At 40.2% G+C, this 14,858-nt stretch overlaps 1 protein-coding gene across 2 annotated transcripts in view; it reads left to right on the top strand.

Annotated features, from left to right (window-relative positions):
* Positions 1–14,858, top strand: part of fat1a (FAT atypical cadherin 1a) — an 87,249-nt gene that overhangs the window by 2,025 nt on the left and 70,366 nt on the right. For both annotated transcript variants that reach the window (XM_030044817.1, XM_030044878.1), the window contains exon 2: positions 1,411–4,700. In XM_030044817.1, the coding sequence (XP_029900677.1) occupies positions 1,439–4,700 (3,262 nt within the window). In that variant the 5' untranslated portion in view covers positions 1,411–1,438. The remainder of the gene's footprint in view (positions 1–1,410; positions 4,701–14,858) is intronic.

Genomic DNA, 14,858 nt, shown 5'->3' with positions numbered 1-14,858 from the left:
AGGAATGTTGCCATTTTTCCAAATAATATCTGCTTAGCGCACGGCTGCCATCGTTTCGTGAAGTGAATGGATTTAGTTGGGGGATGGGGGTTGGAAATGAAATTGTCTGGAGGCATCTATATTTGCCTGAAACCTTTTACTTTTATGAAAGCGAGTCACTGTTCGCCGGATTTTAGCTAAGTGGAATAGTGAAAAGTTGAAGTAAAGTGCAGTTCTTTTGATCTCAGTCTAAATATAGCCCGGTCTACAAGTTAGGCTGCAGTTTAACGTTTTACAATTATCGCACACAAGCAGATGGGTCTTTTGTACCTGCAGGCGACGCTTTCGCATTTGAAGTGATTTTTGGTAGACTCTGTCACTTATTAACCTCACATAACGCATTAATAGCTAACCTCTGGGCCAAGTCTGGTTGACACGCCATAGGTAAATAATGTGGATTTTATGCCCAGTATACTCCTGTGCAGGCACGGCATCGGGTTGCTTTTAGTCGTCTTTGTACAAGTACCCACACAAAGCTTGACTCGGTGCGGGGCAGCTGTAAACCGTTGTTTCTCCAGTTTAAAAAAAAAAAAAAATGCTTCGTGTTTCCCCAGTAGTTTTACCCTTGATGGCACATGAACAAGGTCCCGTGTTTAATTTACTACTACATTTTTTTCTCTGTTTGTATAACTGGTAGCACCGATCAGAGAAACTTACTCCAGTATCATTTAAGGAGTATATACTGAGCAGCTAGTGAAATATGTGTATTAACGTAATGAAATTGTCTTTTTTTGTCCAAATGACCATATGAATACTTAAAGAGAGGTATTTTTTGGAACTGATATTTTATGAGATCTGACATGTATGAAATGTGCATGTACAAATATGCACAGTCTTAATTAATTACAGTTAAAATATTTGTGTTGACTCCATGACCAAAGAAATTTACCCATATTATTTGTAGGCTATGCTTTTTTTTATATAATGTTTGCAGCTGGATTGGTCTTTTCATAAAGTGGATGCTTGGATAAATCGGATTCTGCAGTTATGAAATGCACACAATTGGCATCTGACTTTATGCAGAAATAGGAGCAGGACAGGTGTACCTCTAGTCTTTTTACCTTTATGCCTTATCTTATAGCAGCGATTTAGCCATTTATCAGCAGATCCGACACTTGTTATGGCATTTAAAGCAGTCGGTGGAAGTGAGGAGTAAGGTTGACAGCATTTATCTTCAAATGCTGCCTACTCTGGGGATGATAATAGCAAATGATGGTCTCACCTGCTTTTTTTTTTTAAACTCTTGGGGACTTTATTAATGGCAATTGCAAATAATTTTTTCTGTCAGTCAGATTTATGAAAATGCATTTTACACAGGTTAAAGCTTTGTAGCACACTAATACTGACTATATTTTTTATTTTTGTTTCCAGGTGGTTCTGTGAAGATCACGGTACGATAATGGGGAAGCACTTAGTTTCACTGCTTGTGCTGCTCCTGCAGCTCCTCTGTGGCTGCACAGGGAACCAAAGGATGGTGAGGGCATCCTCCATGCAGTTCACTCACTCCGTTTACAATGCCACCATATATGAGAACTCTGCTGCTAAGACTTACTTAGAGAGTCACGCCAAGATGGGCATCTATATCACAGATCCAGATTGGGAGATACGGTACAAAATAGTCTCTGGAGACAATGAGAACTTGTTCAAAGCAGAGGACTATGTTGTGGGAGATTTCAGTTTTTTGCGAATAAGGACCAAAGGAGGCAGCACTGCCATTCTGAACCGGGAGGTTAAAGACCACTACATGCTGACTGTTAAAGCGGTGGAAAGAGGTACCAATCTGGAGTGTCGCACTAGGGTTAAAGTGCAGGTACTAGACACCAATGATCTGAGACCTCTATTCTCGCCAACTTCGTACAGCATCTCTCTGCCGGAGAACACAGCCATACGCACAAGCGTGGCCAAGGTCACAGCGACAGATGCAGATATCGGTACAAATGGAGAATACTACTACAGTTTCAGAGAGTGGACGGACATGTTTGCAGTTCATCCAACTAGTGGTGTGGTGACATTGACTGGAAAACTAGATTATTCTGAGACCAAGCTGTATGAGTTGGAGATCCTTGCAGTGGACAGGGGGATGAAGTTGTATGGGAGCAGTGGCTTCAGTAGCATGGCTAAACTCACAGTCAGGGTGGAGCAGGCCAACGAGCATGCACCTGTAATCACGGCTGTCACCTTGACCCCCTCAGATTCAGACCGTGATCCCACCTATGCCATCGTGACAGTGGAAGATAATGACCAGGGACCAAATGGAGAGATAGCGTCACTTAGCATTGTGGCGGGTGACCCTTTACAGCAGTTCAAGGCTGTAAGAACCAGTCCGGGGAGCAAGGAGTATAAAATCAAAGCCGTTAAAGATGTAGACTGGGACAGCCAGCCTTTCGGATACAACCTCACTTTGCAAGCGAAGGACAAAGGAAGCCCCCCTCAGTTTTCATCTGCTAAACTCATTCACGTTACCTCTGCGCAGTTTAGAGTGGGCCCTCCTAAATTTGAAAAGGCTGTTTACAGGGTCAATCTCAGTGAATTTGCCCCTCTTCATACACCTGTTGCTATGGTAACAGCTTTGCCTAAGTATCCACAGCTAAAATATGCTTTTAGACACAAGTCTGAAAAGAACAGATTCGCAATTAATCCAGACACCGGCTTAATCACCACAACAGGACACATTAATGCTGATTATGCCCCTAGATATGAGCTAGACATTACCACCAGTGATAGAAAGGCTGCAACTAAAGTGATCGTAGATGTGATTGATGTGAACAACAATGCACCTGAGTTCCAGCAGACATCCTACAAGGCCAGTGTTGATGAGAATGTACCTGTAGGGACCAGTGTGCTAGCGGTTAAAGCCACTGATCTTGACAAAGGTGAGAATGGCTATGTGACCTACAGCATTACAAATTTGAGCCCACAACCATTTGTCATTGACTACTTCTCTGGTGTCATCAGCACCTCAGAGGTTCTGGACTATGAGCTCATGCCAAGGATTTACAATCTCAGAGTCAGGGCCTCAGATTGGGGTTCCCCTTACCGCAGGGAAGTGGAGGCATCAGTCACCATAACACTAAATAACCTGAATGACAATAAACCTCTCTTTGAAAATATAGACTGTGAAGTCACTGTGCCTAGAGACCACGGCGTGGGAGAGCAGATAACTACAGTGTCTGCCATAGATGCTGATGAACTGCAGCTGGTACGGTACAATATCAAGGCTGGAAATGATCTCGATCTGTTTGAACTGAACCCAAACTCTGGTGTGCTCTCGCTGAAGCAGACACTGAGTGAGGGAGAGGCAGCTAAAGTGTCCTTTCATAGTTTACAAATCACTGCGAGCGACGGGGAACACGAGACTCAATCAATGATCATGAATATAACAGTCATCACAGCCCGCAAGCCTGTCCAGTTAAAATGTGTTGACACTGGTGTTGCTACTATGCTGGCAGAAAAGCTGCTTCAGGGCAGCAAGATTCACACGCAAACAGAACCAGATGATAATTTTATGGACATTCACTCAGTCAACCGCTACACTCCTCAGTTTGCAGAGTCTTTTCCAAGTGTCATTGAGGTTAGAGAAGACCTTCCTGTTGGGGCCCGAATTGTCCATTTAAGTGCCACCGACACGGATAGTGGCTTCAATGGGAAACTGGTCTATGTTATTTCAGGAGGCGACGCAGAGAGCCGTTTCATAGTAGAAATGGAAAGTGGTTGGCTTTTGGTCCATGCTCCTCTCGACAGAGAAACGACAGACCATTACACACTCAATGTCACAGTGTATGATCTTGGCATACCGCAGAAGTCCTCATCACGCCTCTTGGATGTTAAGATCTTAGACGCCAACGATAATAGCCCTCAATTTTTACAAGATTCATATTCAGTTGAGATAAGTGAGAGCACGCCTGTAGGAACAGAAATTATCCAGGTGGATTCAACAGATAAGGATCAAGGGAATAATGGAATCGTCAAGTATTCAATTTTGGCAGGTACAGATCATTTTGCTATCAATGAGGAAACTGGTTTAGTGACTGTGACAAAGCCATTGGATCGTGAGATGCACCCTGTTTACATTTTGAAGATTGCTGCACGTGATCAGGCAGTGAGTGAGCCTCAGCTAGTGTCCACTGTGCTGCTCAAGATCATCTTAGAAGATGTCAATGACAACCCGCCTAAATTTGTTCCCCCCAATTACCGTGTGAAGGTGAGGGAAGACCTTCCTATAGGCACTATAATTATGTGGCTGGAGGCTCATGACCCTGACATTGGGCCGTCCAGTCAGGTACGATATAGCCTTATTGATAACGGAGATGGGAGTTTTGAGGTAGACAAACTCAGTGGCGCTGTGCGGATTGTGCAAAATCTAGATTATGAGAAACGGCAGGTGTACAATCTTACGGCAAAAGCTAAAGACAAAGGGAAGCCGATGTCGTTGTCATCAACCTGTTTCATTGAAGTGGATGTGGTGGACGTGAATGAGAATCTCTACCGGCCTCTGTTTCCGTCCTTTGTGGAAAAAGGATTTATAAAAGAGGATGCGCTTGTTGGGACTTCGGTAATGAAGGTAACTGCTGAAGATGAAGACAAAGGCAGAGATGGAGAGATTCGATATTCCATACGAGATGGATCCGGCCTTGGGATATTCACCATTGATGAGGAGACTGGTAAGTTTCTTGCTATTCATCTTGGTCATTCTTACACACCTGTTTTAAGAAGCTTTTTTTTTTTTATCATTGATTTTCTTTTCAGTTGGGCACGCAGTATTTTCACATTATTGGCTCATAGAAAGTTTTATGCACTACATTTTATTTACTGTCATCTTGCGAGATGGTGAGGTAAAAACAGCCTTACAGGAGACACGCAAGGTTCCTCATTCCAAACATTTTTCCTTTTCGGAGACTTGATGGCAGGAACAGATGGACCAGCTGTCTCTCACTCTCAGACTTGCAGTGGACATTCCTAAATAGTTGCTGTGGAACTGGGATGATCCTGCATGGTCTTTCCTCCTCTTTTCCCCCAAATTGTGCTCTCTCTCTATGCTCTCACTCTGTAGTTGCAAGCTTTTTGTTCCAATTTCAAAATGTGGTAACATGGTGTACTATGAGGCAGTTTCAACTAAGGTTCTATGTATCTGACTGCATTTTTTTAAACCTTTAATCTTAAAAAATGCATGTTTTGGACCTTGAGCTGATGGCTGGTTTTACTCTCTGGCTCCTTTATGATCTTGTAGAAAATGTTTTAATACTTGCTCAACTGCCCAGAACCATTTTAACACCTGTGCCTCGACTCAAAATAAGCAGTCAGGAATTCCACCAGTTCCTACCACAAATATTTAACGGTCACCTGATGTAGATGTTTCAGACTTGGCAAGCTGCCCTCCTTTTTAAACTTAGTAACCGCATTCTTAGGCGGCTTAATGTGAGTTTTTTCCTTTTTTAAAATTAAATTTTCCTCTGCAGTGTACATATTTAATGTCTAAATGAGGCAGTGAAATGTAATGCATAATACATATTTTCTTCTTGGCACCTGTTACCTCAGAGGTTCATATCTGCATAAGAAAGCTGGAAATGTAATTTAGTCCACTGACTTTTACTGCTGTAAAAGTAGTTTATACCCTTAGTTTGATGTTTATTAAGGATCAGATGGATGTGAATTATTTAAGGAAGTTGACAGGAAGTATCCTCACTGAATCTGTGGGGAAATTACTTTCTTTTGGCTGGTAAATTTAGCATGAGGGGATGAGCTGTAATGAAAGATCTCTCCTCAAGGACTACATGTCAGCTGTGGTGTGTGTCCGGTCTTAGTTTACTTGGTCTCTGTGCGATAGGTGTTGGATCTTTGACTTATGTCATTTTGTTTTCTAAACAGAGATAGCGGGACATTTAAGGAATAATTATGGTTATTTTCTGTTTCCTGGTTCTTGCCAACATGATGGTTGATTGTGTTCAGAATAACATCACTTATGCCTCACTGTGGAGTTTTTGTAGCTTTAGACTGTCTGTCCAATACACACATGCAGGGCCAAGGAATCTCCCAACAGTTGAATCTAAAAAGCCACTGAAGCTATTAAAACACAAACTTCCATTACAATAACACTCACATTGCAGTTTACATAGCGGCATTTATATTTCATAACATTTCAGCTGTTGTAGCCTATTTGATACTTTAAGTGTTGGGCACACACTTGTGAGTTTACCTTGCTTGCTGTCGGTCTCCTGCTGGGTTCAAATCATGTTAATGGAAGTGGAAAATTTGAATTTAGTTGCTATAGTTGGAAATTGTCCTTTACTTGTTATGCTTGTTTGAATGTCCATATTACATGTCATTTGTGCTTAAGAATTTAAAATCAACCATTAACAAACTACAGCAGGTATTTCTGTCTTTTGTGTGTGTGGTTGACTGTATGAATTGCTGTTTTTCATACCTTCAACCGCAAACACTACTGGATTTGCTGTCATATCTAGACTGCTGCTTGTGTTGACACGCTTCCATAGTTTCAGATTTTGGGTGGGGGATATCACAGACTATCAACAATTCCCACATATTCTACTCATAATTACCGCTAGGAGGTTGATGTGAATGTTTTTTCACCGCAGGCAGTTTATGTTAACAGAACATCTGGCCAATGCAGTATCAGCAGTCTACTTGTCCATTAGCTCATGCTAATTAAAATAACATCTAATTCCACAATGTACACAAGTTTCAGGCAGAGGATAATCGGACAGTAGGTATAAGGAGGTGCGGCGGGAATGTGATTGTGATGAAAGGATGCGCTTTAATTGCTCTTTGAATTTAACTGCAAACTGCTGGCCCTGCGTGTGTCTGGAGGTGTTTTGGGCAGCAGAGCACCGGGTGACCTGGATGTTTGAAGCGCTATAGTGAAGTATGTGGTGAAATTTTCGACACAGGCAAATACTGTAATGGCAAAAGGTAGACGAATAAGGACCAGAATGAAATAAAGCTTTCAAGCTAGGATCGTGCCAGCCTATGTTCCACTCATGTTCCACTCAAATTTACTCAAAAATAGACTCTAAATGATAATGCATGTTTACTGTGGGAGCGCAGTGCATGCTGTGGATTTGTTTTTGGAACCAGTGTGATGCTGTATTCTCGATGTTGGCCTGTTATGGAGGCACTGGCATCAGTTTCAGGGAGCCTGGCTTCATCTTATGCCATGACTTAATCCTCAAGGCCTACATTAAGGCATTTATCAGGAGGTGCAATGATAGGATTTTCCTGGGTTGGGTCCTGTTATTATGGATTACATCTGAGGTCAGTACACAGCCGTATACATGCAAGGTGGTAATGCCCCTCCCATGATTTCACTAGACGAAGGGTGTGGTGTGCTTGGAGTGTGAGGTTACCATATATATGTATGTCAAATATTGTGTTACTAAAAAGAAAATATACACATGGGTACACACCCCACTATATACTGTATTCAGTGGCACAGTGCAGCTGCAGCTGCTGTGAGTCTTGACCAAAATGTATTAAAATGGGTTCAAATTAGAAAACAAATGAAAAAGTGGTAGAGGGAAAAATGCCAGATGCAACGCACCTTCAGCTTTGGAATTTGTTTTACAGAGTGGCAAGGAATGAGAGAAGGCTGCAAAAGTCTGTTCACGATTTACTTGACACCTGTAATCCTGAGCCCATGCACATGTTTGTCTGAAGTATGGCAGTCAGTTGCATGGTCTTGATTGGTACTGATTTAATCTATGTTGTGCAATATTTTATTTGTTGTATCACTGCAACAGAAATCACTGAACGTCTTTATGCAGAATTAAATGAAAGGTAATAACAAGTTAACTAAGTAATTACACAATGTCATGTAACTTCAGTAAACTGATATGTAAGTTGCATGTCAGATAGATATTTTGGTAACAAACTGTTATGAAAGCATTGCAATTTGTGGTGGTTGATGCAAGTGTCAGGCTGTGCATGAAACCCTGAGTGTAGAAACCCTGTTTTTGGCAGAGCAGGTGTTGAGATTTAACATATCAGAACAAATTTTCTTTAGGGCAGAAAATTAACTGTACACTAGACAGTGCTGCAGGTTATAGCATAAATTGGCAGGATAAGATAAGTGATTTCTCAGTGCAGATGATTCTCCATCTGTGTCTGAAATAGGTAAATGGGTATGCATATAAAATTGCAGGAATCAAACTAAAATAACTTTCTTAAAGATTTTTAGTTTCCACCCAAAAACCACCAAAAGCACTTTAAAAGTGCGGAAACTATAAAAATTCTTGTACTTAACAGATTTTTTTTTTGTAACCACTGAACACCTGGCTTGCAACAATGGCAAAGCAAATAACCTATCTGTAGGTTGCCTGGAGAAATTCATGTGAATGACAACAGCATCATTTTCTCATGATGTTTGGCAAAAATATGTGTATTTTATGTTTGTGTGACCCTTTTACCCACATCTGTTGCGCTGCTGCTGTGAGATCATGAGGCTATTCAGAAGCAGATTACTTCTTTGAAATTTGTTAAGAAACCTACATTACTACCAGCCGACATGAGCTGTTACTCTCAGTGAAACAATATGTTTTGCCTAAAATGAAGAGTGTATTTCTTTGGAAAGCCATTGTTCATACGGGGATATTAAACTGTGTTTATGGCTTTGTGCTGCCCAAGTTCATTTATTTTTGCTCTGAATGTCAGCATCTGCTGACAAAAATGAATTTTTTTGAAGACATCAACATTATTGTTGCATTAAGTGTTAAACTGACTCAATCAGGGATAATCAGATAGCAGAAACATTGAACCTCGCTGTTTATAGTCCATGTGAGCTTGAATCTTGCATTGCAACTGTGGTGGGATAATGAACGCATGTGAGTCTCCACTCTCAATATCAATTTCTCAAAGACACAGGAAATGTAGTCTGGTGGATACAGATGTGGATATATTGAATAGGTGTTTAAGATGTTCAGGGGCCATTGTTGGAATCTCTGTGTTGTTTGTTATTTCTGCCTGATTCTTATCTCAGCTGCATGTTGGATGCCCCACTTTGATGGAAATTGTTTGGTCTGTGCAACAGTAGGGAATTTGCAAACTAAGGTTAAGTTTAAAAGTGGTTTGCCTGAAACAGTCTTGTATAGAGTGAGCAACTATCAGTAATTTAAAGAAACTGTACTGTATTGGATGTGTTGTTGTTACAGGTAAACTTACAGCCTCTGTGAAACACAGTATCACTGGCGATGGGGAAAAATCTCAGGGAAAAAAGTTTTGTGCTCAAAGATAAAAAAAATATAAAATGAGACACTAATAGAGACAGGGCTGTCCCCTGAATGTTGACGAATTGAATCATCAGTCATAGACCTCGGCAGTTGGCTAAGAGGGTGGAGTCGTGGAGTGTTTTTTTTTTTTTTTTTAACGCAGTTACTGGACATAAAAGGACCCATTCTGTTAAAAAAATGCTTTGGGTATATATTGCAATTGGTATGTGGGGAAGTGGCAGGTTAGGATAGACACTTTAAAAAGAATCAGTTAATTCACTTGACCTGTCTTGGTGTCACCCAAATGAGAAGCCTCAATTTGCGGTGGAGAAGTCATTTATGGCTTTTAACATGTCTCAGAAAAAAACAAAGCTGGGCAGCACTTTTGAACTTTTAAAGAACAACACTACAAAAGTCAAATGAAAATGCCTGGTATATAGCTACATACATATAGCTGTGTCATTTAGACACATCCAATATATTCATCTTCAAGTCAAGAGATTAACCCAGACGAGCCTGGACATGAGGGCCCCGCTCTCAGAGACATATAAACAAGCATTTACAGACAGCATAGCAGATTTCTTCACGGTAGATATGAGGCCTGTAAACATTGGTGAGTGTGCTAGATTTAAGAAGTTAATGGAAATTCTGGGGCCAGGGTACACTGTTCCCAAAAGGAGGTACTAGTGCAAAATGTAACAAAATAGGATATGGAGAAAATTGCACACAGTTCAGCAGTTAGTTTCACCACTGGCATTTGGACGTCAGAAACTATGGAAGCTGTGTGTCTAAAGTGACTGCCCACTTTATTATCAATGACTGGCAATTGGCATCATTTGTTTTAGAAACAAAGGAGATGGGTGAGAGTCTTTGAGCAAACATTTCCCAAAGACTGAGCGAAGTCGTGACTGCATATGACATTCCAGGGGAAAGCGGGTGGCTGTTGTACACGACAATGCAGTAAACATGATTTTGTGCTCAGACTTGTTAACTGAGGATTCATCTTGGAGAACAGTAAAGGGGATTTGTTGCGCAGGGCACACATTTCAGCTGTGCATCAATGCAGCACTAAAAGGCCACAGCAGCCCTAAAAAAAGCAATAGTAGCAGAAAATTGCCTAGCCCAAACTAACCCAAGATGGCCCAACTCATTGCAACTCCGCCCATCACATGCTTGAAGGTATTGTGGAGCAGAAGTGGCCAATCACCACCATGCTGTCCAACCCTGGTACCAGCAAATTGGCTGACCATAACTTAGATTTAACAACAGCCCAGTGGAGAATAGCAGAGAACAGTGTTTTACTGCTGGGCCATATGGCCAAAAAATATAATCTTGATTTTTTTTTTCAATCTTTTTACCATTTTAATCAAGATTTTTCTTGTTTTCCAAGATTTTTATTTAGATTTTTCTTGTTGTCACTTTGCACTAGTATTTGAATCTTTGCAGGGATTAGCCTATCATGTGAGGGATGATTTGTGCATGTGTTCCCGGGAATGCAGGTTCTGTGAAGATGAGTGAATTGGGGCTTTTTGAGACAATGCTCGTGGCTGTTATAATGTTGATTTTACGATTCAGCCGTTATTTGCATCGATTTAAAAAATAAATTCGAATTAATCAGTTTCACTGATTATTTGCCCAGTCCTAACTGAAGCCAATGTTCACTCTTACAGAGTTACTGAAAGTGAAGCTCGCTGCTGAGTTTGACAAGAGGTGGGAGCTGACCAACAGTAACCTTGCTGATAGCATCTATATGCAAGCTGCAGTGCGTGACCCATGTTTAAAAAAAAAAAATTCATTCATAGAAGATAACAAACGCAGCGTGGCATATGACATTGTGGCAAATCTGGCAGAATTTTTGTGTCAGGAGGACACTGAGGTTAGTGAGGGTCTTGCCATCAAAGGACAGTAGCACAGACACAAAGCCTTCTCTAAAAAAGAAAAAAGAGGAACAGGAGGATGAGATAGATATGCTCATGTCAGCAGAAGAAGAAAAGCATGCAGATGAGAGACACATTCAGAACAAAATCAAGACAAGACGAGGTTGAACCACTCGTAATGTGGTTGACTCTGAGTCGACCCTGAGTCCCAGATAGAGATCAGTGTTTCAAAAGTTGTAGTTTTACTGATAGGCCTAGATGATTTCACCTTGTATACCTTCTATACATTCAGTTTTAGGGACCAAAATGTGTACATTGTATCAATTTTGAAGAGAAGAATGTTGAAATGTTTTTGTCTCATGGCAGACTTGGTATGGCACTGCATTCTTAACACAATTCATTTTAAAGTTGTTTTTTTTGTGTGTATGTGTTGTCTGTAATCTTCCCATAGTTACTTCTTGGCCTTGGCCTACACATCACAAAATTAACACTGCTGATGTTTGCAACCCAAATCAGGCTAATAGTGTCATTTGCTTTTGCTCAGGCCCCACTGTTGGTTTAACAGAGTTAATAAAGGCCCTGACATCCTTGGTTAGGGCAAGGTAAGCTGCCAGCTTGCTCTATGTATCCAAGACACGCATGGAATTTGGTTTCTTTATTTGATAAAGGACTCCTGGGAAGCGAACAAACAGCTAATGTCTAAAATTGCTCTTCATGGAATACCATCCTATTCTCACTTAAGCCAATTTCAAGCACCAAAAATCTTTTTATGGAAACCACTTCTTGTTCCCCAGATATAGCTCCTTCCTGCTAGACCCCCTAAGGGAGTCATGGCAACTGTTTGCCTAAACATGCTCTCTGTTATTAACAGCTCTCTGACCACTGGCTCACTGCCATCTTGTTTAAACATACTCTTATCCAGCCTCTCTTCTATGGGCCCCCTTTATGGCTCTGTACTGATTTTTCCCATTCTCACTCTTATCTGATTTATTGGAGAAAGTTTTCCAACAGTTTGTCACAATCAAAACTGTGTAATGTTCATGTCACAACAATGAGTTTAGTGACTATTTAGTTACTATTTTGATTCACTTTTATAAAGTACTGCGGCATTATTCACGGGTCATACAAAAGTTCACTGTAACAAAAAACATTTTTCCATGAATTTTTACTGTAAAATCAAACTGGTCTGCATCCATCGCAGTCCAGAGAGGAGCACAGTGTGTGCATGACAACTGTTAGCAGAGCTGCAGCTCTTCTTGATAAATTTATTATGAATTTTGGGGACAAAATAATAAACAATCATTAAACAGAAACAGCTATGCCTAGTGTCCCCCCCGTGATTATTATAAATATAATAATGCAGACATGGATTTTAGTTGTGTTGCACTCCAGAAATAGTTTTACAGGATTTTATTTGCCTTGTTACTCTAGAAGTGTTGAGAAACCAAGATTTCTCCTTTCATTCATGCTCATTATTTAATGTATGCATTGCCCTTCTTTTTGGATAATATATGCATTGCCCTTTTGCTTGAAGTTGTTTGCAGCCTGTGCGGTGAAAGACGTCTTTGTGAGGACAAATGAAACAATTTGATGCAGAATGATAAAATCCTGTTACCGTGAGTGTTTTCCATCCACTTAAAATCACGTCTTTTCCTCCTCTCCTTTTCCAGTGTCTATTGAGGTAAGCTGACCCTTAGAGATGATAGATAAGAGAGGTATGCACTGAATTGTTTGGGTTCACATGTTTTGATGAGAGACACAGGTTAGTATTAGCTCATGATCTGTCTTCAGTTTTCAGGCATGATTGACCAAAGTTCTAACTCTCTCCCTGTATTTTTTAAAATTTTAGTTCAGTGTCTACAAGTTTGAGATAAAAGTGGGCCTGCAAAGTGGCACATGATTCCAGATAGTCATTGCTTGAGTGCTGTTACTGTGGAGACGGGACCAGGAATGTGTAGCAGGCCAAAGTTGATTGTAGGGTACTAAATGAAGAGCACACGTTCCCTAGTTAGGTTTGCTGTTTTCTCAGTCTATTAAATCTTTTTAAAGAAACCTTAGAAGTGCATCGTGCAGAAGATGTGCTTCATTGTGTGTTAATTCTTGTCATGTTGAAGCTGGAACTTTGATAGCTTACTTGTAGGACTATGTAGTGTTCCTCTGGTTAATTATTGTGGAAATTTTATTTTGTATTTATAAAACAGTGTTTTTCAGTGCAGGGCACAGGAACAACAGCCTAGTCTCTGATGAGGAAGGTTTTGTGCATCATCCTATGTCATTTAAAGAGAAAGAAACAAGGTTGACCTAATTGTTTACTTGGTTTTAAGATAAATGTCTAGTTATTTATGTATTTTTTCTCAGACGAAATTCCACCAGCCACAACCACTGTCCTAAATAGCACTGTCAAAATGGCACAGCAACATTAACTTGTGGCATCTAAGCACATCTCTTCCATTTTGACCCAGAAATTCTCCTAGACCAGTAAGTAAGGTAAAGCCAAATAGGTAAACTATAGACTAAATCAGAAGTCTACTGTATGAAAACAAGAACTCTGAAACGTCTCTTAGATCCAACTTCTTTATCACAGACACATCAAAGACTAACAAAGACTTCTCATTTCTGGCTGAAAATGAAGCCATAATGTCATGTTTTTTTTTTTTGTTTTTTTTTTTATCTTTTACAATTAATTCAGTCACTTCATAAGGCATTTCTGACTAATATGATCTGTGTTGCTGAACAAGTCATGGAATACAAATACAAGCATTAGACATTATCACCCTGGTTTGCTAAAGCAGGTGCAAACACGCTGCATGTGCTAAGCAAATAAGAGGCACATCTATTAAAAATGTTGTGATTTATTTACTAACAACTGGCATTTAAATGAGGTCTATTGCAATTTTGGCGCAATGAGCCAATTAGAATACAAGAGTCACTTTTGAAACCAGACTTGTCTTTTTCCTGTTATCAAACATAAAACAGGTTTTATCTATTGCTTTCGAATAATCCAGTCCTAATGAGTAAATAGTGGTAGTACTTCCTGCTGGAAATTCCATCCATGAAACAGTCAGGGAAAAATCTTGCATCATTCAAGCCTTGCTGCACCTGCCACCTCTAGATTTAAAATTTAAAATTTTAAAAGATTTTAATGTTTGCACCTAAAATAAAACATGCTTTCACTGGGTGCAGCAGTGTGTACAATTAGGGATTAAAAAGGCTGTATTTCCATTAGTAAATTAGGCTTAAGAAGGTTTTCTAATATTAGAATAAAGCCCCTTTTCATTTTTGCGCTTTCTGGCTGACATACCTTAAAATACGTATTCCTCAGTCCTAAGATGCTAAATGTTTGTTCCATGTTGTTCATCTTCAGTTGCCTTTGCAAAATCTGCACACCATTGATACATCAGAAATGTTTTTTTTTTTTTTACAAAGGCAATGCCATTAGCGCCACTGCAAACCTTAAGCAAATCAGGGGGTGTGTAATTATCTGATTCAGAGAGCACAAGAATGTGCAGACATTATCTGGCCAGTTGTGTTTGACCCATCCATGCAGTCTTTGTGACAACTTCACGAGCACACCCCCAGGAAGTCATTTCAGGAAAGTATTAAAAAAGGCACAATGGTTGAATTTTATCAGCTAATCATTTGGGGGTGAATTAAGTGATGGCTCTAAATGCATGTAGGTGATTATTTTCAAATCTTCCTGGCCTGATCACAGTGACGGAAGGGG

This window comes from Myripristis murdjan, chromosome 1 (genome assembly GCF_902150065.1).
Source record: "Myripristis murdjan chromosome 1, fMyrMur1.1, whole genome shotgun sequence".
NCBI lineage: Eukaryota > Metazoa > Chordata > Actinopteri > Holocentriformes > Holocentridae > Myripristis > Myripristis murdjan.
Note: the sequence above shows the minus strand (reverse complement) of the source record. Positions and strands in the feature narration are given on the sequence as shown.